The 24,449-nt window shown below is 43.9% G+C and overlaps 2 protein-coding genes and 1 long non-coding RNA gene across 7 annotated transcripts in view; 2 read left to right on the forward strand and 1 right to left on the reverse strand.

The window, feature by feature from the left end:
• Positions 1-1,778: 1,778 nt before the first annotated feature.
• kgd4 (alpha-ketoglutarate dehydrogenase subunit 4) lies at positions 1,779-20,119 on the forward strand. The gene is made up of 4 exons (XM_085981998.1): positions 1,779-1,940; positions 12,865-12,928; positions 16,739-16,956; positions 18,226-20,119. The coding sequence occupies exons 1-4, from the start codon at positions 1,779-1,781 to the stop codon at positions 18,241-18,243; spliced, it is 462 nt and encodes a 153-aa protein (XP_085838124.1). The 3' UTR covers positions 18,244-20,119.
• LOC147124109 (uncharacterized) lies at positions 13,666-24,004 on the reverse strand. Its single transcript, XR_015077585.1, has 2 exons — positions 23,893-24,004; positions 13,666-16,191 (listed from the first exon to the last, which is right to left on the reverse strand). It is a non-coding gene; the product is annotated as an uncharacterized LOC147124109 (long non-coding RNA).
• The window catches only part of cdk7 (cyclin-dependent kinase 7), a 39,538-nt gene continuing 39,052 nt past the window's right edge, over positions 23,964-24,449 (forward strand). For 2 of the 5 annotated variants that reach the window (XM_085981945.1, XM_085981952.1), the window contains exon 1: positions 23,976-24,165. In XM_085981945.1, coding sequence (XP_085838071.1) covers positions 24,100-24,165 — 66 coding nt within the window. In that variant the 5' untranslated portion in view covers positions 23,976-24,099. Of the gene's footprint in view, positions 24,166-24,449 lie in introns of all 5 variants that reach the window. The other 3 variants (XM_085981960.1, XM_085981923.1, XM_085981933.1) reach the window with 3 other exon arrangements.

Genomic DNA, 24,449 nt, shown 5'->3' on the forward strand with positions numbered 1-24,449 from the left:
GAACGACTTGTTTCTGTGCTGTAAATACCGTATGACAAAAGAAAGTACTTCCGAGACTAAAAGTCTACAGTTGCCATGGTCTCATTATAATCAAATGGCTTGTTGGGGGTCGTTTAAAATCCGATAGGATTGGCCTTGTGTAGGGCAATGAAAGTAGAGAGGTCGATACTTACATGAGGGTCGATCTTGTCAGAAGCGAGTTTATGCAGCTCCAGGAGAGATTGCTTGATGGTCTTTTCCAATTGGAGGGCGCACCTCATCGCTTCGAGACCATTGCTCCACTCATCCCGGTCAGGTTTCTAGGGAAGAGATTAGATTAGACCACAAATAAAAAACAAACACTGAACAAAGAGAGAGTCAGTAAGATGTATTGGGGCCGGGAAGCCATTTCTTGCACTAATCGAAACATCCTGCAGAATGACACGGACCCCGCACCAATTCTGGAATTTCATCAGCTTCTCCGCATGTTCCTGCTCCTCGTGGGACTAATCCTGGTAAAACTTGTCAAATTTCTTCAGTGTAACATCAGTAGGCAGACTGAAAAAAAAGGAGGAAAGTATAGAGTGAAGTCAGGGGGATCTGGAACCAGCTTCTAAGCACACTTCTGAAGGCAACAGTTTCCCTTATGCAATGCTGCGGCTCTGGCATGAAAGGATAGGCAGTTGGAATCAGTCATTTCAATTGCCTCCCAGGACCTGGTGCTGATGTTCAATGATGGGAGCGAATTTCTTGCGCATGCACAAATTGGCAAATTGACGTCATCGGGCATTCGGCGCAAATCCAAAAAAAAAATCCCGAGATGTAGGATAAAAACAGAAAATGCTGGAAATACTCAGCAGGTCACTCAGGCAGCATCTGTGGAGAGAGAAACAGAGTTAACGTTTCAGGTCGATGACCTTTCGTCAGAACTGGAAAAAGTTAGAGATATAACCGATTTTAAGCAGGTGCGGGGCAAGGAAATGGGGAGGGGAGGAAAGAATAAAAGGGAAGGTCTGTGATAGGATGGAAGGCAGGAGAGGTTAAAAGACAAAAGGGATGATGGTGCAAGGCAAAAGGAGATAGTAATGGGACAAGAAACAAAAGATAAGTCTAGAAGAGGTGTAAATGGGAATAGCAGAATCATCAACAGCTGCCATATGAAAAAATAGGGGCAGATGTTATGGTCTGAAATTGTTGAACTCAATGTTGAGTCCAGAAGGCTCTTAAGTGCCTAACTGAAAGATGAGGTGCTGACCCTCGAGCTTACGTTGGGCTTCGTTGGAACAGTGTAAGAGGCCGAGGATGGAGGTCAAAGTGGGAATGGAGCGGAGAATTAAAGTAGCAGGTCACGCTTACGGACTGTGAATGGAGGGGTTCCCCAAAGTGATCACCCAATCTGCGAGATTTAGGAGTTCCATCGTGAGTGATGCTTTATTTCACTCAGAAATCGTGTCTCTCGCGATGGATGAGTTGGCAATATTGTGAGCATTAAAGAAAAGACTTGCATTTATTTATATTACAACAGTGACTGCGCTTCAAAAGCACTTCATTGGTTGGCAAGTGCTTTGGGGTGGTGAGAGGCGCTGATAATAAATGCAGGGTCTTTTTTTTGCTGGCTGGGATGGGCACCCCAACTTTTATAAGGTCAATGCAACAGGAGTCGCAGACGTCACGTGGTCAAGGCTCCAGGACGACCTCCAACTACGGTTGGCAACCTTCTGGTTGATATGATGTGGCGTGGATTGGCTGAGCTGTGAGTCTTTTGATTGACAGCAGCGTGATTAGGGAGCCCGCACACTATGACTATGACCCCCTCTCCCTGCCAAAGCATCATTGACGCCGGCCCAGCCTTCGCACCGTCTCCCGCCTTCGGACTCTGCCCTGACCCAGCTTATAACCCGGAAGTAAATATGGGGAACACTTGGGGAAGTAAGATGGCGGCTATTGGTCGGGTCATTCAGGTAAGCGCGGCGACTGCGGCTTCTCTTGGTGGTGTTATTTTCCCAGCTCCGTTCGCACTTGTTTACAGGGGAAGCAAGAGTAGACGTTAAGAGCAGCGGCGGCGTCCCGCGTCCTGCCCGAGTGCGGTATTTTATTGCGGTCGGGTGTGTGTCCTTGTCGGGGGAGCCGATTGTCGGTGATGGGACTCGCTCATTGCCCGAGATCCTGCAGCTTCTCCAGCGGCCGGGCCGGGCCGGCAGTTTCCGGGACCGTGAGAGAGAGAGAGAGAGCGCGGAGAAAAACGTCAGTTGGAGTAGCGAGTCTGAGCCTCAGTAACCAAGTCATTAACCCCGGCTCATTGAAGGGCGACTGAGTCACGCAGGGACTTGTTCACATTGCCGATCGGTCGCAAGTTGTTGTTATATTGTCTGTACAGTGCAATTTAATAAAGATACGATGGGGCTGATTATTCTGCTGCCACACTTCTAGGGATAAATCTTGGCTAGGACACCAGGAGAACTCCTGCTCTTTTTTGAATAGGGCCATGGGATTGTTTACGTCCATCTGAGAGGACAGACAGAGCCTGCGTTTAACATCTTATCTGAAAGACAGCACTGCTTCGACAGTGCAGCACTGTCTCAGTACTGCATTGAAGTATCAGCCTGGATTATGTACTCGATTCTCTGGAGTGGAGCTTGAAATCTAGACTTTCCGACTCCGAGGCAAAAGTGCTACTGCTGAGCCAAGGTGGACACGTCCGAATTAAGAACCCTAAGCGAGCTGGCTCACTAATCAGAACCATTATCCAGGAGTAAAGCAAACTTGCCTGACTCGGATATTGGATTATTGAGCCTGCTGCAGAGGGTTGGCTTTGTTCTGAACTTCAATAGACAGACATGTCATCTTGAACCTTTTCTCAACCTCAAAGACCCTACTTCCTTCCTTCCTGGAGAATTGGTACTTGATTATTGGACAACTTACAGGGGTTTCAGGCCTCCTCGCATCAATGGACAGTAGATACCAGGAATTCCTCCTCATTATTTGGAATTCTTAGGTATGCAACAGAAAAGCTACCTCTGTCTTGCACACAAGATCCAGAACCAAGTTGAGTGGTATAGTGATCAGCACCGTTCACAATAAATGTTGGGAGTACATTACCACCATGCCCTCTTGACCGTGGCCTCTAAACAGTGGTCCCATTAGTTGTTGGTGCGGAGCTTCAGGAGAGGTTACCTCTCTGCATGTGCACATTTTTTCATCTGGCCTCCATTAACGCCTTTCAACTTGTGTTTTTTCAAGTCTGACTTTCCTCATCAGTTCTACAATGAACATGTATCTTCAGTGTGATGAATGGATTTACACAAGGCAGCTTGTGACGTGCCTGCCATTTTGATTTTCTAGACATCTGACTCCAATGCAACACACCAGCTGTACTCCTCACCAATTGCTAAATTCAGGTCCTGGTAAGGGATTTTGGGGGAAAAAAAGGCATGCACACTCTAAGGCTGACTTATCCCTTCCTGGGTACTCTAACTGACAGGTTAGGAGCTCTCCCTTCCTGCAACCAGTTCCCCTTTTTGCCACAAATTCACTCAACTTGGCCCTGGATCTTGCATGTGGACCAGAGGAAGCTTTCTGGTACATACATAAGAGTTCTGAACTATAAACAAGAACTGGTCAGACACCTAATTATACGCTGCAAGCTTAACAATTAGGTTCACCAAGAATCTCATCTAACCTTGCATGGATCTTGGAGCTGAGTACACATCACAGTTAAAATCCAAGACTTGGCGTACCTTCCAGCATCTTCGTGATACTAGGTCAAAAGCTTTACAAAAATTGATGAAAGCCAGAACTTTATGAAGACACTTAATCTCTGATAAAACCACAACCTGTCCTACACATTCCTCAGGAGTGAAATCGAGCCTCTTCATTCTTAAATACTTTGCCGGTCTCCAAACCATTCAGAACCAGGGGTCACAGTCTAAGGATAAGGGGTAGGCCATTTAGGACTGAGATGAGGAGGAATTTCTTCACCCAGAGAGTGGTGAACCTGTGTAATTCTCTGCCACACACGGCAGTTGAGGCCAATTCATTAAATATATTCAAGAAGGAGTTAGATATATTTCTTTAAGGCTAAAGGGATATGGGGAGAAAGCAGGGACAGGGTACTGAATTTGGATGATCAGCCATGATCTCATTAAATGGCGGAGCGGGCTTGAGGGGCCGAATGGCCTACACCTGCTCCTATCTTCTATGTTTCTGCATGCTGTGACAAACTGAAAAACTACCTCGAGCTACTGATGTTGGCATTCTTGGGTGATTTTAAGGTCTAAAGTGGACTGGGAAAACAAATTAAAGGGTAAGAAAGTTGAAATGCAGTGGCGGACATTTAAGGAGATATTTCATAACTCTCAACAAAAATATATTCCGGTGAGAAAGAAAGATTTTAAGAGAAGGGAACACTATCCGTGGCTAACTAAGGAAGTAAAGGATGGTATCAAATTGAAAATGAAGGCATACAATGTGGCCAAGATTGGTGGGAGACCAGAGGATTGGGAAATTTTTAAAAACCAGCAAAGGGTGACTTTAAAAAAAAAAAAATGAGAGAGAGAAGATGAATTATGAAAGTAAGCTGGCAAGAAACATTAAAACAGATAGTAAGAGCTTCTACAGGTATATAAAAAGGAAGAGGGTAGCTAAAGTAAACGTTGGTCCCTTTTAGAGGATGAGACTGGGGAATTAATAATGGGGAAATGGCAGAGACTCTGAACAAATATTTTGCATCTGTCTTCACTGTAGAAGACACCAACAACATCCCAATAATGGATAATCAAGGGGCCACTGGGAGTGGGGAACTAAAGACAATCACTATCACCTAAGGAAATAGTCCTCGGTAAAATAATGGAACTAAAAGACAAGTCCCCTGGACCAGATGGCCTGCATCCCAGGGTCTTAAAAGAAGTGGCTGCAGAAATAGTGGATGCATTGGTTGCAATATACCAAAATTTCCTGGATTCTGGAGAGATCCCAGCGGATTGGAAAACCGCGAATCTAACACCCCTATTTAAGAAAGGAGGGAGACAGAAAGTAGGAAACTATAGACCAGTTAGCCTAACATCTGTCATTGGGAAAATGCTTGAGTCCTTCATTAAGGAAGCAATAGCAGGGCATTTAGAAAAACATACTGCAGTCAAACAGAGTCAGCATGGTTTTAAGAAAGGGAAATCATGTTTAACAAATTTGCTGGCGTTCTTTGAGGATGTAACAAGTGTGAGCCAGTGGATGTGTATTTGGATTTCCAGAAGGCATTCGATAAGGTGCCACATAAAAGGTTACTGCATAAGATAAGAGCTCACGGAGTTGGGGGTAATATATTAGCATGGATAGAGAATTGGCTAACTAACAAAGCAGAGAGTCGGGATAAATGGGTCATTTTCTGGTTGGCAAACGGTAACTATTGGGGTGCTACAGGGATTGGTGCTGGGGCCTCAACTATTTACAATCTACATTAATGACTTGGATGAAGGGACCGAGTGTAATGTAGCCAAGTTTGCGGATGATACAAAGATGGGTGGGAAAGCAAGTTGTGCAGAGGACTCAAAGAATCTGCAAAGGGATATAGATAGGCTAGGTGAGTGGGCAAACATTTGGCAGATGGAGTATAATGTGGGAAACTGCGAGGTTATCCACTTTGGCAGGAAAAATAAAAAAGCAAACTATTATTTAAATGGAGAGAGATTACAAAATGCTACAGTTCAGAGGGACCTGGGGGTCCTTGTGCATGAAACACAAAAAGTTAGCATGCAGATACAGCAAGTAATCAAAAAGGCAAATGGAATGTTGGCCTTTATTTCAAGGGGGTTGGAGTATAAAAGTAGGGAAGTCCTGCTCCAACTGTACAGGGTATTGGTGAGACCACACCTTGAGTACTGCGTACAGTTTTGGTCTCCTTATTTAAGGAAGGATATACTTGCATTGGAGGCAGTTCAGAGACGGTTCACTAGGTTAATTCCAGAGATGAGGGGTTTGACTTATGAGGAAAAGTTGAGCAGGCTGGGCCTATACTCATTGGAATTTAGAAGAATGAGAGGTGATCTTATCAAAACATATAAGATACTGAGGGGGCTCGACAGGGTAGATGCAGAGAGGATGTTTCCCCTCGTGGGGATATCTAGAACTCGGGGGCACAGTCTCAGAATAAAGGGTCGCCCTTTTAGAACTGAGATGAGGAGGAACTTCTTTTCTGAGAGGGTCGTAAATTTGTGGAATTCTCTGCCCAGAGAGCCGTGGAGGCTGGGTCATGAAATACATTTAAAATGGAGATAGACAGATTTTTGCAAGATAAGGGAGTGAAGGGTTATGGGAAGCGGGTGGGGAAGTGGCTTTGAGCCCAAGATCAGCCATGATCTTACTGAATGACGGAGCAGGCTCGAGGGGCCAAGTGGCCTATTCCTGCTCCTATTTCTTATGTTCTTACTAGAATCTTCTTTCTTGTGGATAGAAAGCATGTGTATGCTCTGGAGCACTGGAGGTATATATATCTTGAACACAATCCTATTCCCCAACCTCAGAAAGGCAATTCCAGGCTGAGTCAGTGGTTCCTGACACAGTTTTCCAAGGCCTCTGCCAATCCTCTTTTCACCAAGCAGGTTTTAGGAATTCAGCAAAAATACTACCCACAACTGCTCTCCCATTAGCTATGTTATGTGTGTTGAGTCACGTGGGTTGAGTCAAGTTGCTCCCATCGAACAGGTTAATTAAAGCCTCCTATCTGTGCAGCAGACTGGAGAACATGGGAGGAGTCTGAGCCCCACAAATGTGGAAAGCAGGTTATAAATACTTTTTTTTTTTGCTGAGTAACAACTAATAAACAGAAGTGATCTACTTTATAGAAAAAAATTTACAAGTAAGTTAAACAAAGGGTATTAGAAAGTTCACAGTTAGGTTGGGAACTGCTGGCTGCAGTTTAGGATAAGAGTTGGGGAATGGGCAGTAATTGAAAATAGTGTTTGGAAACGAGGCCTGATCAGTGTGGAGTTACTAGGTCGTCGTCCTACGTGTCTTCACACTGTTCCCTTTGGGGAACTGTATGAAGTGGTGGAAGGATTTCTGGCCGCGATTAATGTTCCTTCCGTGACCGTAACCATCTTCGTACCAGCCATTAGGGTGGTTAGTCCTATGGCGGGAGTGTTTTACGGGCTCCCACAACCCATACGAGGGGGGGGGCCCACCCACACCCACGGACGCAGGTATCCCGCTGGATGTCAACCCAGAATTTAGAGCCTGAGCTCCGACTCCACTTGCCGGGACTGTCTGGAGCGGGGTTCGAAACCCCTACGCCTTCTGGCCCAGCGGCGGGGATGCTACCGCTATGCCAAAGGCCCACTCCTAGCTACTAGGTGTTTCAACAGTATGTATTTATGGATACGTAGCTTAGTGGTTATGTTACTGGACTAGTACTTTGGTTCTGTCTTCACAAAGGAGGACACAAATAACCTCCCAGAGATGTCAGGGAATATAGGGTCTAATGAGAGGGAAGAACTGAAAGAAATCAGTATTTGTAGGGAAATGGTGTTAGGGAAATTGACGGGATTGAAGGCTGATAAATCCCCAGGGCCTGATAATCTACATCCTAGGGTGCTTAAGGAAGTGGCCCTAGAAATAGTAGATGCAGTGCTGGTCATCTTCCAAAATTCGATAGACTCTGGAACAGTTCCCATGGATTGGAGGGTAGCTAATGTTACCCCACTATTCAAAAAAGGTGGTAGAGAGAAAACGGGGAATTATAGACCGGTAAGCCTGACATCGGTAGTGGGGAAAATGCTAGAGTCCATTATAAAAAATGTAATAGCAGAGCACTTGGAAAACATTGACAGGATCGGACAAAGTCAACATGGATTTACGAAAGGTAAATCGTGCTTGACTAATCTACTGGAATTTTTTGAGGATGTAACTGGTAGAATAGATAAGGGAGAACCAGTGGATGTGGTGTATTTGGACTTTCAGAAGGCTTTCGATAAGGTCCCGCATAAGAGATTAGCGTGTAAAATTAAGGCACATGGGATTGGGGGCAAGGTATTGACTTGGATAGAGAACTGGTTGGCAGACAGGAAGCAAAGCGTTGGAATAAACGGGTCTTCTTCCGAGTGGCAGGCTGTGACTAGTGGGGTACCGCAGGGATCGGTCCTTGGACCCCAGCTATTCACAATATATATTAATGATCTAGACGGGGGAACTAGATGTAATATCTCGAAGTTTGCAGATGACACAAAGCTGGGTGGGTGTGTGTGCTGTGAGGAGGATGCCGAGAAACTCCAGGATGATTTGGACAGGTTGGGTGATTGGGCAGATGCATGGCAGATGCAGTATAATGTGGATAAATGCGAGGTTATCCACTTTGGTGGCAAAAACAGGAAGGCAGATTAATATCTGAATGGGAATAGATTGGGAGAAGGGGGAAGTCCAACGAGACCTGGGTGTCCTTGTGCACCAGTCACTGAAGGTAAGCATGTAGGTGCAGCAGGCAGTTAAGAAGGCAAATGGTATGTTGGCCTTCGTAGCGAGAGGGTTCGAGTACAGGAACAAGGATGTCTTGCTGCAGTTGTACAGGGCCTTGGTGAGACCGCATCTTGAGTATTGTGTGCAGTTTTGGTCGCCTTATCTGAGGAAGGATGTTCTTGCCATGGAGGGAGTGCAGCGAAGATTCACCAGACTGATACCTGGGATGGCAGGAATGACGTATGAGGAGAGATTGGGTCGATTGGGCTTATACTCGCTGGAGTTTGGAAGAATGAGAGGGGATCTCATTGAAACCTATAAAATTCTAACAGGACTAGACAGACTAAATGCAGGAGGGATGTTCCCGATGGTCGGGGAGTCCAGAACCAGGGGTCACAGTCTAAGGATAAGGGATAAGCCATTTAGGACTGAGATGAGGAGGAATTTCTTCACCCAGAGAGTGGTGAACCTGTGGAATTCTCTACCACAGAAGGCAGTAGAGGCCAATTCATTAAATATATTCAAGAAGGAGTTAGATATATTTCTTAAGGCTAATGGGATCAAGGGATATGGGGAGAAAGCAGGGACAGGGTACTGAATTTGGATGATTAGCCATGATCGCATTGAATGGCGGAGCAGGCTCGAGGGGCCGAATGGCCTACTCCTCCTATCTTCTATGTTTCTATGTAATCCAGAGGGTTGGACTCATGATTTGGGGACATGAGTTCAAATCCCACCACGGTAGCTGGGGAATTTGAATTCAGTTAATTTTAAAATAAAATCTGGAATTTAAAGCTAGTATCCGTACTACCGGATTGTCGTAAAAACCATCTGGTTCACTAATGTCCTTTTTAGGGAAGGAAATCTGCTGCCCTTGTATGTGACTCTGGACCCACAGCATTGTGGTTGACTCTTAACTGCCCTCTGAAATGGCCTAGCAAGTCACTCAGTTGTATAAGGCGGCTCACCACCACCTTCTCGAGGGCAATTGGGGTTGGGCAATAAATGCTGGCCTTGCTGGCGACGCCCACATCCTGTGAACAAATAAAACCAAATGTAAACTGAAAATAACAGCCATTATTCCCCAGCCATGGTCAGTATGCACCAATATGTGACTAGAAGTTTACCAATCGGAGCATGGATGGAATGAGTGGAATCTTCTGTCCGCTATTTCTTTATCTTTGGACCCAGTTCCTCCTTTTTTTCTCTTAATTTTTTGTTTGCTTTAGTGAAAAAAAGGAAATTGTATTCTATGAAAAGTTTTTTACTTAAATATTTATAGGAATTGTTAGATGAAAAAAGACCATGGTTCATCTAGTTCCCATTCTACCATCCGCCATATGATACAATGATGATCAGAGTTGTTGACTAATCATGGCAATCAATCTCTATCAATTCATCTACAACAGACCCAAACATGGCGCAAGAAAAACCTGTGGTGGAGAGCTTTGAGAACCGTAGGTGCAAAGTTACCTGTTCCTCCCAAGCATGCCACACTTGCCATATGCCATCTCTCCAATTACTCATGTATACTTTATCCCAAATTTTCTGAAAGAAATCTATCTAATTTGCATATGAATGAATTACTACTAACTGCTTCCATTGTCTCCTTAGAAAGCCCATGCCATAGATTTACCACTCGCTCACTGAAATAATGTTTCTGTAGATTAGTTTTGAATTTTCCTCCCTTCAGTGGACTGTGTCCTTTTGGTTCTACTGTTCTGGATCAGGTAAACTAGGTTGTCATGGTCTACATTATCTAGTTCCTTTAGAATCCTAAAACCAGCAATCATATCACCTCTGTCTTTTTTCCAATGAGAACATAATTTTACAAATTTGTAATCTTGAAACTGACTTCTCAACAGTCAGATTATAAAAAAAAAGGCTTTTGTGAGGTGGTTTAAAAGTCACTAGTAATGTCTGAATTCCTATTCAAAACCTGAAAAGAGCCTATTCAGTCCAGACTTCTTGCCACAACTCTTGAGTTGATGAATCTGTTAAAGAAAGACTTGCATTTATATAGCGCCTTTCACGACCACTGGACATCTCGAAGCGCTTTACAGCCAATGAAGTATTTTTGAAGTGCAGTCACTGTTGTAATGTGGGAAATGCGGCAGCCAATTTGCACACAGCAAGCTCCCACAAACAGCAATGTGATAATGACCAGATAATCTGTTTTTGTTATGTTGGTTGAGGGATAAATTGACCAGGACACCGGGGATAACTCCCCTGCTCTTCTTCGAAATAGTGCCATCTGATCTTTTACGTCCACCTGCGAGAGCAGACGGGGCCTCGGTTTAACGTCTCATCCGAAAGACGGCACCTCCGACAGTGCAGCACTCCCTCAGCACTGCACTGGAGTGTCAGCCTAGATTTATGTGCTCAAGTCCCTGGAGTGGGACTTGAACCCACAACCTTCTGACTCAGAGGTGAGTGTGCTGCCCACTGAGCCACAGCTGACATTGTTATGAGATTTCAAATATTTATTATTTACCCTATTGTTGAATATTGCCATAGAGTAACATTTTGCATGGAGGCATCAAACTGAATATTTTAATACCTGTACATCTCAAAATATTGACCAAGAGGTTCATGCGAGATATATGCATTAATGTTTAGAGATTTCATTAATTTTCTAAATGCAAAATCTTCCTAATGTGCACCAGCGAAGGAAGATGCTGGAAATTCTTAAATGTCTGTAGGGACATTGATAGAAACATAGAAGATAGGAGCAGGAGTAGGCCATTCGGCCCCTCGAGCCTGTTGCGCCATTCAATGTGATCATGGCTGATCATCCAATTCAGTACCCTGTCACTGCCTTTTCCCCATATCCCTTGATCCCTTCAGCCTCAAGAAATATATCCAACTCTTTCTTGAATATATTTAATGAACTGGCCTCCACCGCCCTCTGTGGCAGAGAATTCCACAGGTTCACCACTCTCTGGGTGAAGAAATTCCTCCTCATTTCAGTCCTAAATGGCTTACCCCTTATCCTTAGACTATGACCCCTGGTTCTGGACTCCCCGGCCATCAGAAACATCCTTCCTGCATCTAGTCTGTCCAGACCTGACATAATTTTATAGGTTTCGATGAGATCCCCTCTCAATCTTCTAAACTCCAGTGAGTATAAGCCCAATCGAAACAATCTCTCCTCATACGTCATTCCTGCCATCCCAGGTATCAGCCTGGTGAATCTTCGCTGCACTCCCTCCATGGCAAGAACGTCCTTCCTCAGGTAAGGTGACCAAAACTGCACACAATACTCAAGGTGCGGTCTCACCAAGGCCCTGTACAACTGTAGCAAGACATCCTTGTTCCTGTACTCGAACCCTCTTGCTACGAAGGCCAACATACCATTTGCCTTCTTAACCGCCTGCTGCACCTGCATGCTTACCTTCAGCGACTGGTGCACAAGGACCCCCAGGTCTCTTTGCACTTCCCCTTCTCCCAATCAATTTAATGAGATCATGGCTGATCATCCAAATTCAGTACCCTGTCCCTGCTTTCTCCCCATATCCCTTGATCCCTTTAGCCTTAAGAAATATATCTAACTCCTTCTTGAATATATTTAATGAATTGGCCTCAACTGCCTTGTGTTGTAGAGAATTCCACAGGTTCACCACTCTCTGGGTGAAGAAATTCCCCCTCATCTCAGTCCTAAATGGCTTACCCCTTATCCTTAGACTGTGACCTCTGGTTCTGGACTCCCCTGCCATCGGGAACATCCTTCCTGTGTCTAGTCCTGTTAGAATTTTAGTTTCAATGAGATCCCCTCTTATTCTTCTAAACTCTAGCGAATATAAGCCTAATCGACCCAATCTCTCTTCATACGTCATTCCTGCCATCCCAGGTATCAGTCTGGTGAATCTTCGCTGCACTCCCTCCATGGCAAGAACATCCTTCCTCAGATAAGGCAACCAAAACTGCACACAATACTCAAGGTATGGTCTCACCAAGGCCCTGTACAACTGCAGCAAGACATCCTTGCTCCTGTACTCGAATCCTCTCGCTATGAAGGCCAACATACCATTTGCCTTCTTAACCGCCTGCTGCACCTGCATGCTTACCTTCAGCGACACAAGGACACCCAGGCCTCGTTGCACTTCCCCTTTTCCCAATCTATTGCCGTTCAGATAATAATCTGTCTTCCTGTTTTTGCCACGAAAGTGGATAACCTCGCATTTATCCACATTATACTGCATCTGCCATGCATCTGTCCAATCACCCAACCTGTCCAAATCGTACTGGAGTTTCTCGATCCTCCTCACAGCACACACGCCCACCCAGCTTTGTGTCGTCTGCAAACTTGGAGATATTACATCTAGTTCCCTCATCTAGATCATTTATATATATATATATATATATATATATATATATATATTGTGATGAGGATTGAATTATAAGACTGACCAAGTAAAATATGTATTTTTTTCTAATTTCTAGATTGTGAAACCGCATCAACGATTAATTAAATTCCCAGATAGAAGAGCCTCCCCTGAACTCAATGGTAAGTGTCGTTCAATGAAATGTTCTCATTAATTGCCATAGGTTAGAAAGAAATCTTGATTATTTTTACCCCATGGGATACTGATTTGAGATCCTTCTTTAAAATTTAACAACATCAACTTGCATTTACGTAGTGCTTTTAACGTTAGAAAATGTCCCAGTGCGCTTCACAGGCGCAAAGTCAGATAAATATTGACACCGTGCCAAAGGAGGAGATATTAGGATGGGTGACTAAAAGCTTGGTCAAAGAGGTAGATTTTAAGCAGGGTCTTAAAGGAGGAGAGAGAAGTGGAGAGGTTTAGGCAAGGAATTTCAGAGCTTAGGGCCTATGTGGTTGAAGGCACGGCTGCCAACGGTAGGGAGGAGGAAGTCTGGGATGCACAACAGGCCAGAGTTGGAGGAATGCAGAGTTCTCCGGGTTGTAGGGCTGGATGAGGTTACAGAGATAAGGCGAGGCCATGGAGGGATTTGAACATGAGGATGAGAATTGTAATATCAAGGCATTGCTGGATTGGGAGCCAGTATCGGTCAATGAGCACAGGGGTGATGGGTGAGCGAGACTTGATGTGGGTTAGGATACGGGCAGCAGAGCTTTGGATGAGCTCAAGTGTATGGCGGGTGGAAGATGGGATTCCGGCCAGGATGACATTGGAATTGTTGAGTCTGAAGCTAACAAAAGCATGGGTGAGGGTTTCAGCAGTGGATAAGCTGCAGCAAGGATGGAGACGGACAAAGTGGCAGAGGTGGAAGTAGATGGTCTTTTATGATGGAAATTTACAATATATTGAACAATGCCACTTATTTATTAAGACACTTGGTGATATTCCAGGATGCAATAGAACAACCACTTATAGGAACTGACCAGTCGAACAAACATAACCTTAGCAGAGCACAGTATAGAACATGTTATTTCCTATGTTTTTGTCATTTATTACTTTTGCTCTTAATGTTGCAGCAGAACAATATGTAAATATATTTCAGTATACTATCTGCAGTAAGATTTAAAGCTACATCTTTGTTTAATTCTTGGAAAATTGCAGAGCCTTAATCATAGATAGTAAGATGTTCATCTTTATTAATATATAATAAATAGGTATGAACATCCTATAGTCTCAAGCTGTTGGTGCCTTTGAGGTTCTAAATTCAAAGTATAAGCCCTAAGGAATGGGAAGGTGTGCGATTATGGAATAAGCGTAGCCAACTGACCACTTCCGAGTACATGTGGCTCGTCTGTGACTGAAATATGGCTCATTTCACCTACCCACGTATTCAGTAATGAAGTTAGAAATACAACTTCCTTCTTCTTGGGCGGAACCGAGGATGACTTGCTTCCATATTAAAAATGAGTTCTCAGGTGACTGATGAGTCCAATGCGGGTCCTACAGTCTCTGTCACAGGTGGGGCAGATGGTGGTTGAAGGGGCGGGTGGGTGGGGTGCTTGGGTTGACGTGCGCTCCTTCCGCTGTTTGCGCTTGGCTTCCGCTTGCTCCCGGCGAAGAGACTTGAGGTGTTCGGCGCCTTCCCGGATGCTTCTCCTCCACTTTGTGCGGTCTTGGGCCAGGGATTCCCAGGTGTCGGTGGGGATGTTGCACTTTTTCAAGGAGGCTTTGAGGGTGTCCTTGAAGCGTTTCATCTGCCCTCCTGGGGCTCTCTTGCCGTGTCGGAGCTCCGAGTAGAGCGCTTGTTTTGGGAGTCTCATATCTGGCATGCGGATGATGTGGCCAGTCCATCGGAGCTGATCGAGCGTGGTCAAAACTTCGATACTGGGGATGTTGGCCTGAGCAAGAACACTGCCAATGGATTTTCAGGATCTTGCGGAGGCAGCGTTGGTGGTACCTCCAGTGCTTTGAGGTGCCTACTGTAAATGGTCCATGTCTCTGAGGCATACAGCAGGGCAGGTATCACTGCTGCTCTGTAGACCATGAGCTTAGTGCCGGGTTTGAGGTCCTGGTTTTCAAACACACTCTTCCTCAGGTGACCAAAGGCTGCACTGGCACATTGAAGGCGGTTTTGGACTTCGTCATCGACGTCTGCCCTTGTTGACAGTAGGCTCCCGAGGTATGGAAAGTGGTCCACGTTGTCCAAGGCCTTGTCGTGGATTTTGATAATCGGGGGGCAGTACTGTGTGGTGGGGGCAGGTTGGTAGAGGACCTTTGTCTTACGGATGTTTAGTATAAGCCCCATGCTCTTGTACGCTTCGGTGAAGGTGTTTACGATGATTTGGAGTTCGACCTCTGAGTGTGTGCAGACGCAAGCATCGTCTACATACTGTAATTCAACAAGAGGATGGGACGACCTTGGATCTGGACTGGAGGCAACGGAGGTTGAACAGTTTCCCGTTTGTTCTGTAAATTAGCTCCACTCCAGTGGGGAGCTTAACTGAGGGTGAGATGGAGCATTGCAGCAAGGAAGATCGAGAAGAGCGGTAGTGCGATGACACAGCCTTGCTTGACCCCGGTCCGTACGTGAATTGGGTCGGTGGTGGAACCATTGGTCAGGATCACGGCTTGCATGTTGTCGTGAAGCAGGCGGAGGATGGTGACAAACTTTTGAGGGCAGCCGAATTTGAGGAGGACACTCCATAATCCCTCACAGTTGACAGTGTCGAAGGCCTTTGTGAGGTCAAAGAAGGCCGTGTACAACGGTTGGTGCTGTTCCCTGCATTTCTCTTGTAATTGATGCGCGGTGAAGATTATGTCCATTGTGCCCCTTAGTGGGCGGAATCTGCATTGTGACTCTGGGAGGAGCTCTTCAGCCACTGGGAGAAGGCGATTGAGGAGGAGTTTTGCGATGACTTTCCCTGTGGCAGACAGCAGGGAAACTCCTCTGTAATTACCGTAATCGGACTTGTCACCTTTCTTGAAGATGGTCACAATTATGGCATCTCAGAGATCCCCTGGCATGCTCTCCTCCTTCCAGATTAGAGAAATTAGTTCATGAATTCATGCCAGTAGTGCTTCTCCGCTATGCTTTAGTGTCTCGGCAGGGATTCCATCTGCACCTGAGGCCTTGTTGTTCTTCAGTTGTCGGATGGCCTTTTCAACCTCTTGCCGGGCTGGGGTTGTGCTGAGGTGGTGGCGGGTAGCATGCTGCGGGATGGAGTTGAGGACACTCGCGTCGAAGACAGAGTCTCGGTTAAGGAGATCTTCGAAGTGCTCCTTCCAGCGGGCACTGACTGCCTCCCTGTCCTTGATGAGTACCTCTCCATTCTTGGCCCGCAGTGGGGTCGGGCCACAATAAAACTGGCAGCATTTCTTTTTTGACCTGGCAAAACAATATATTTTAAATTAATTATAATGTAAACTAATCTTAGCCCATGTGCTCAACTAAATCGAGCTCTTGAGCTTTGAGAGGTTAGCGGCACCTGCAATAACGTTTTCTGTAGAATGACCAAATGAGCACTAGTGTAATTAATTCATTTTGAATTTGTTCCTAATAGTTAATTTTAGGTTCCTTTTATTTAATTTATATGAAATACTTTTGCTGCCAAACCAACTGGGTTTTTGTAAGCTTTGACATCATTCTGAGATGACTGGAATCTTTTATAAATATATAAGTAACGTGCTGGAAATTTTGCATCATGTTTTATCATTTTCTATTCTTATACCGACTGATGCAGTCTTTTATTGTATTATTATAGTAAACATTACTTACTATACATTTTTAACTATTCATAGATTGAAATTTGTATAAACCATAGGTTGCAGCAGAAAGGAAGGAGTTGAGGATACATGTGTGCTGTATAATCCACATTATTTTTAAAGTGGCGGTTTCAGCAAAGATTTTTTAATTCTTGTATTCACTTTTATAGTACGGGAAGCTCTCAAATCAATGAATCATCAGGCACTGTCAAATTCAACGCCTGTGTCAATCCAAGGACGGCAACCAACAGCATCAAGTTCCGTTTCTTCAGTCTCTGTCCCTACTAGCCAACTGTCCGGCACACGTGACACTGTAGAAATAGTAAGATCTCTACCACAGAAATACAGAAGGCTACCAGTGCCAATAGAAGAAATGGAATACATTCAGGTGAGTCTGCACAATCTGAGATTCGACCCTGACTCCAGCACCATTCTGCTGGTCTCTCCTACCTGATCCCAATATGCAAGCCTCCATTATCTGATCCGGAGTCTGGTAAGGGAAAATTGCAGACTGGCACTGGAGTTTGGGTAGAAGGCTTAAAAAAAGATACATGTTGGACCAGGTTTAGGAATACCTCAATTGTATATGTAGCAAATGCAGGCAGCCTCTCCGAGCTGGAGAATTAGGTTGAGCAGGATTAGGAGAGGAGCAAAAATCTGAATACAGGAAACTCTCGATTTACCGGCACCTAAATAACCGGAAATCTCTGTTAACCGGCAAAATTCAGGAGTAGGTTCAGGTAAGTTTTACTTAATATTAGTTGCCGTTCCTGGATCTGTGGCTGTGTAATCGGGGTTCCTGCACTTGGGGACGCTTGGTCTGTGGCCGGGCTTCTTGCACCTGTTGCTAAGCAACAGGGAAGCCTGGATTTGTTGCTGTGTACGGAGCTCTCGTACCTTTTAACTATACCTCTCTGTAATCCGGACTTTTTGATAAACCGGCACGACGCCGGTCCCGTCGGTGCCGGATAATAAAGCGTTTCCTGTATATTAAGTTTTTGTCATGTCCCATGGACTTCGATGTATTGAATTCATTGTAATATGAATGTTCCAAGTTCATGACCAACTGAGAATATATACAGGAAACTTTGTGCTATCCGGAGGTGAGCTATCCGGCAATCTGGAGCCACTGGCAAAAATCAGCAGCCGTTTTTTATTCTTTTTGTTTGTTCAAACAAAGCAAAAAAAACAGTCAAGCTGTGCAAGGTCTGTAGCCATAGCAACAGCTTCAGCTACAGAGCTTTAGGGCCACACCCGAGTGTTTAGAAGCTGTTGCTAAGCAACAGTGTTTGTTGTCAAATACGGAGATAAGAATCTCCGTATCTCTCAACATTAACTCTGGAGAGTACGGCAGTTTTGAGGCAATGGCAGCAGCTTGGTCCCGTGGGTGCCGGATAGCACAAAGTTTCCTGTAATTTGCCGTTCTTGTTTAGAATTCCAACTCTTGTCAACATGAAATTTTAGTGAAAATAATTAATATGAATTTCAATGAACTCATAGATTGATACAGCACAGGAGGCCATTTGGCCCATTGTAACTGTTGAACTTAATTGTCCATTTGTTTAATAATAAATGCATATTTTATTCTGCCCTAGTTGAGTATATTGTTTGAGTACATTGAACTGTACACTTATATTACTATAATTCTGTTTTACAGCGTGGTGGACCCGAGTAAGATCAACGGCTTATTTCTGTCATCCATCAGTGGCTGCTTCTACTGTTTGCTGATTTTTGTGGGATCTCCAAGCTGTGGATATAATTGCAATCATTTGAATACACTTTATATCACTGCGCTGACTACATGTCCTCTGGCTGAATGGATGTACATGCCACAGCATTCAATAAACATTGAAAAAGTTGTCACATTTCATAAAAGCAGAAAAATCCTGGTGTATTCCCCAAACCGTGTTCAGTGACTTTCATAGGAAAGATTTTGGTGAAATTAAACAGCCTTTTTATATTTTCAGTAAGGATAAATTATTTCTTGCCCAATTTTAAGGCAATTTCTTCCATAAAGATCTTCCAAATTCTAATTTAAGTACAGGAAACTTTGTGCTATCCGGAAGTTGAATGTCCGGCAACTTTGATCTAACGGCAGAAATCAGCAGCCGTTTTGGTTAGGTGTTTTTTTTTCTCCTAGCATTCTTTTCACAGGCAGGCTCTGGAAAGCGTCTTTGTCGCTTAGCAACAGCTTCAGAGACGCTTCCAAGCTACTGGGCCGAGTGTTTACAAGCTGTTGCTGAGCAACAGTGTTTGTGGTCAGATACTGCGATGAAAAGCTCCTATCTGATAACATTGACGCTGGTCTATCCGGAGCTTTTAAAAAAACGGCAGTAGCTCGGTCCCATGGGTGCCGGATAGCACAAAGTTTCCTGTATGTTGAATTTAACTTGAAATATTTAACAAAATAATTTCATACACTTGTTTGTAAAGATCAGGAAATTCAATATACATGGTTCCCAATTTATATACATCACAATGTTTTCAAAAAAAAATGCTGACTCCACACATTTTTGAGAGCCTGTGGAATTATTTAATTCTGGCATATTGTCAATACTCACATTTTAAATGTAAAGTACATTGGCAGATTTAAGTGCTTAGTTCTGCTTAAAATCCTGATTTAGCCAAGTGTTATCCATCTTTGTTTTTGGTACAGCAGTTGCTAAAGATGTATTTAAACATATTGCTGAATTAAACATTGTGAATTATGCAGTCTAATGGCAGAATTAAAAAGTATTTTTAATTGAGTGTTTTATATTTAAGTTAACCTTGCAGCATACATTTGCCACAAAGATTTGACGCTGTAGGAAACTAGAAAATTATGTACATAAGACTTATTAACAGGATGTTGCTATCATCTGCATGTGAAATTGTTAAAACATCCATCAGCTAAGTGCAGGACTAAAAAATACTTCTTTTAATGTGTGGTGGGGGGGAGAGAAGTACTATTGTACAGAAATATATGGACATAAACTGCATACTGTACTCACTATTACTGCCATATGCCTTCAACAAAATTATAAATAAAAATAATTTAAGGAATTTAAATAGAAATGATTAAAACATGACTTAAATCACATGTTTTGTGCAGTATTCTGGTGTGATGTGATCATCTAATTTGTAATCACTCTATCATCTCTTCAGATGAATTTTAAGCAAGATCGGATTGCTTGTGTTCTCGCTCTACTCTAAACTTGATCACACAAAACACCTGCTGTTTCTAATTATTAACAGCATTTCTCTTCATCCACCTGGGGAGTTTTAAGAAGATGTATAATAGGAGTCCAGATTGATTCATCAACTGGGTTCAGTATCACATTGACAGAGATGTAAGAACAGGCTACCTCCCACTCAGTCGTAGACCAAGGTACATTATGGATGTAGAGGGGTGGGTAGATGTTCCAAAACTTGACAGACACTTGTAAAGATTATAAGTTAATCTTTAGCAGGAGCCAAAGAGGTCCTGTAACTCATGTTGAGGTATTGTTTGTACTGTTTATATTCGGTGACAAGACATTTTATGTAATAAATTATGTATGAACTATTCTAAATTCTACGTTTATGCAGTCTTTTAGTGATGCATTAGATTTTATTTATCTTGCAGACAGAAGAACCCTCAAAAAAGTTGACTATTTCAAAATTTCTGTAAGAACTGAAAATTAGAGATTAGCCACCTCACAATTAACAACTATCAGTGACTTTGCTTCAGCCAAGAGGATTTGTTACATTTCACCAGTTATCAACATCATGCTGCTTGCTTAATATGAAAGCAAGTAATCATTCGAGCAGTAAAACAAAAACTGAGTTCAGTACAGAAGGCCGCTTGAGGGAAATACAACATGGCAGTGTGAAGGACTCTGCTACAATTCTTTACTAAAAGCACTTTTCGAAAAGATGTAGATAGAACCTTTTTGACGACTCTCACAATGGCTTAGTATATGGCTCAGCTATACGGATCAGGAAGGTCCCAGGGTTGATCCCTAATTTGTGCTGAATTAGCTGATCTCAGCTAGGATAATAGTAGGGGCACTACATGGAAAAATCAGGCTGAGTTTCCACTTCTGATTGCTGTTGTCAGCCCCAACACTACACAATTGAGAAATTCTTTAGGAGGCTCCAACTTGGTTTCTAACCATGCAAGTTCCTCTTATGTTAAGCTCGTTTTGATCAGAAGAGGGTGGTAATGCTAATCAGCTTTTTAAGATATACAATAGGATCCTAAAACATTCCCCACAAATAGAAGTATAGATGAGGGAGGCTATTTGGCACATCTAGCTTAGCCTTCCACAGAAAGGTACAATTCTTTCCCCCCCCTCTCCCTCCACAATAGCATCCAACTGTATCTTAAATTATTTGAGTTTTTGCCTCCACTATCCTAACCAAAGGACCATTCCACGCATCTCTTATGAACGCTCATCATCAGCTCCTCTGGCTGCCACCACTTCCTCCTCTCTGGGTGACAAAACTGAGCAGCATGCAGCAGGTTAATGATATTCCTGGAGACACTGACAGAGGTGTCTTGTATTCTGAATCACTGCTTTAAGATGCTTATAGTACACTCAATTATGATACTGATGGCTATGTGCGTCTTGTTGGATCTTTATTTCGGCTGTCATAGTGTTATGAATCAGGCCTAAGGTAGTCTTGGTCTCCCAGGATTCTCCTTTAACTAATCCAGACACAGAGGACTGCCTTAACATGAAGGAATCATGACTCCTACCTGGGAATTGGGCATCAACTTGTGTGATCCTCTATGCTTGGACATTGATGGAATGGAACCCCTCATGATTCATGAAGCCCATGGTATTGTGTGTAGGGGCCCAGCTGGCCACAGGGGTGCCATCAATAATGCTAGGACTTTGGGGATCCTGCAATGTGGAAAAATTGCTGTCTACTCTTGTGCTACTAGTTTTTAATGAACAACTAATGCCCTGGTGAGCACATCAGTGAATCTGAGCTGCAGATTGACTGACGTTGCTGGTAGCACCTGAAGTAGCTAGGGATGGGCTGGAGGAATAAAAATTCAAGGCTGCAGGGACCTCGTTTAGGTCAGGTTCCAGCACAGCGCTCTCAATGCAAAAGCAAAATACTGCGGATGCTGGAAATCTGAAATAAAAACAGGAAGTACTCAGCAGATCAGACAGCGTCCGTGAAGAGAGAAACAGTTAACATTGAAACGTTATCTCTGTTTCTCTCTCCACGGATGCTGACAGCTCTCTCAATGCCTGCCTGGTGAAGTAGAACCTGTGAAAGCAGTTGCCTTTGGATATTGCCGTGATCTATACACGCAGCTGTGTGGGGAAGTCCACCTGTCTTGCATCTTTTCTTACATCCTCTTCTAATGCTTCCAAAGAACGCAAGAGAAATAGCCATAGGAAATACCATAATCTGATTTTTGATTGTGTAAATTAAAAATCTCGCAAACAAAAATCAAGCAATTAGAAATTCAGCTGTCAAATAGCCCATCAACAATGCCATATACAAACTCCCACCATACAAGCTTGAAAAACAATCTTCTTTATAGACCAGAGTACACCAGGCTTTCATTGCCAATTTCATATGGTGAGCTCATAAGGTGCGAAATCTGTTGAACTCAATCTGTTTGCTAACGTTAAGGAAATAGCAGTAATGTGGTTGCTAAAGAAGATGGTTGGTACAATGACACTGCCCTGAGGAATTATCCTGGGGCAGCAAAGATTGTCTTCTGACAACCATGACCATTTCCCCATGCGTCAGGGTTTTCCCATTAAGCTCCATTTTGCTTAGGCTGCTTGGTACCTTATTCAAGTCAAATGATGTCTTGTTATTGAGGGTAGTTACTCTCGCCTCTCCTCTGACATCCCTGTCTAGATCAAGGAGATCACGGAATCAGAGAAATTTACAGCACAGAAGGAGGCCATTCAGCCCATCATGTCTGTGCCAGCCTAATCCCACTTTCCAGCTCTTGGTCCGTAGCCTTGTAAGTTACGGCACTTCAAGTGCACATCCAAGTACTTTTTAAATGCAATGAGGGTTTCTGCCTCTACCATCCTTTCAGGCAGTGAAGTTCCAAACACCCACCTTCTGGGTGAAAAAAGCTCTCCTCAACTCCCCTCTAATCGCACTACCAATTACTTTAAATCTATGCCCCCTGCTAATTGACCTCTGCTCAGCAAAATAGTTCCTTCCTATCCACTCTATCTAGGCCACTCATAATTTTATACACCTCAATTAAGTCTCCCCTCAGCCTCCTCTGTTCCAAAGAAAACAACCCCAGCCTATCCAATCTTTCCTCATAGCTAAAATTCTCTAGTCCTGGCAACATCTTTGTAAATCTCCTCTATACCCTCTCCAGTACAATCACATCTTTCCTGTAATGTGGTGACCAGAACTGTACGCAGTACTCTAGCTGTGGCCTAACTAGTGTTTTATACAGTTCAAGCATAACCTCCCGGCTCTTATATTCTATGCTTCAGCTAATAAAGGAAAATATCCCGTATGCCTTCTTAACCATCTTATCTACCTGTCCTGCTACCTTCAGGGATCTGTGGACATGCACTCCCAAGGTCTCTCTGTTCCTCTACACTTCTGAGTATCCTACCATTTATTGTGTATTCCCTTGCCTCATTAGCCCTCCCCAAATGCATTACCTCACACTTCTCCAGATTGAATTCCATTTACCAATTTTCTGCACACCTGACCAGTCCATTGATATCTTCCTGTAGTCTACAGCTTTCTCCCTCACTAACAACCGCACAGCCAATTTTTGTATCATCTGTAAACTTCTTAATCATGCCCCCTACTTTGAAGTCTAAATGATTGATATATACCACAAAAAGCAAGGGACCTGGTATTGAGCCCCGCGGAACCCCACTGGAAACAGCCTTTCAGTCACAAAAACATTATTAGATATTAGGTCAGGTAACCAAAAGCTTGGTCAAAGAGGTAGGTTTAAGAAGTGTCTTAAAGGAGGAGAGGTGAAGAGGTTAAGGGATAGAATTCCAAAACTTAGCGCCTGGACAGCTGAAGGCACATCCGCCAATGGTGGGGCGAAGGAAATCGGGGATGCATAAGAGTACTTCATTTGCTGTAAAGCTCTTTGGGACGACCTGAGGTTGTGAAGGGTGCTATATAAAATGCAAGTACTTTCCTTTCCTTTGCTCACTTTGGTTTCAAAACACAATTTTGAGGAATCCCACCTTGAAAAGTAAACACAGCCCCATATTTTCATAATGGGTTTGAAATCTGGCAGTACTATTTTTTGATCATCATTCTTCACTCCACACATCTCCTTGAGGCTGGGAGCTCAGTACCTACTTTTTAATGAATTTATAAACACACCGACCAGTAGTGTTGAGCTGTTCCCTTTTGCCACTGGTAGATTGCCTTGCTGATGTTGATTGGTGGGTTGAGTTGATTACTTTGGCTGCTGTTGCTAGGCAGCCAGGTTGGTTTCCGGTGAGGCTGGTGCCTCGCCACGGCCAGAATACGGAAGTGACGAGCTGGCTGGGTCGGAAGTTGTGCTGCGAAGTTTCTACCGTTTCCAGGATTGATGGCGGTGGATGTCAGGTCCAGGGCCAAGCGCTACGAGAAGCTCGACTTCCTGGGAGAGGGACAGGTGAGGCTTGCCCTGCTCCTGCCTCCTGCAAATATTTAAACACAGCCCATGGCAATCGAGCACACGGGTGCAGGTCTCAGACTGGGGTGTTTGGTGCTTTAATGCTGATGGAGGAGGCTGGTTGCACTAGATTGCTATATTTCTCATGGCTTACAATGGCATTTTTTTGTTTTAAAACTGGGGCTTTATTCAATTCGAAGCAGAACACTGTGGGTTTCATTCATTCCTGCTTTAACAACATCCAGGGAACAATGCAATCAGTGCAATGAAAACTGTATAAAGGA

Source organism: Somniosus microcephalus, chromosome 1, assembly GCF_052327205.1.
Source record: "Somniosus microcephalus isolate GS21.2 chromosome 1, FLI_Smic_1.0, whole genome shotgun sequence".
Taxonomy (NCBI): Eukaryota; Metazoa; Chordata; class Chondrichthyes; order Squaliformes; family Somniosidae; genus Somniosus; species Somniosus microcephalus.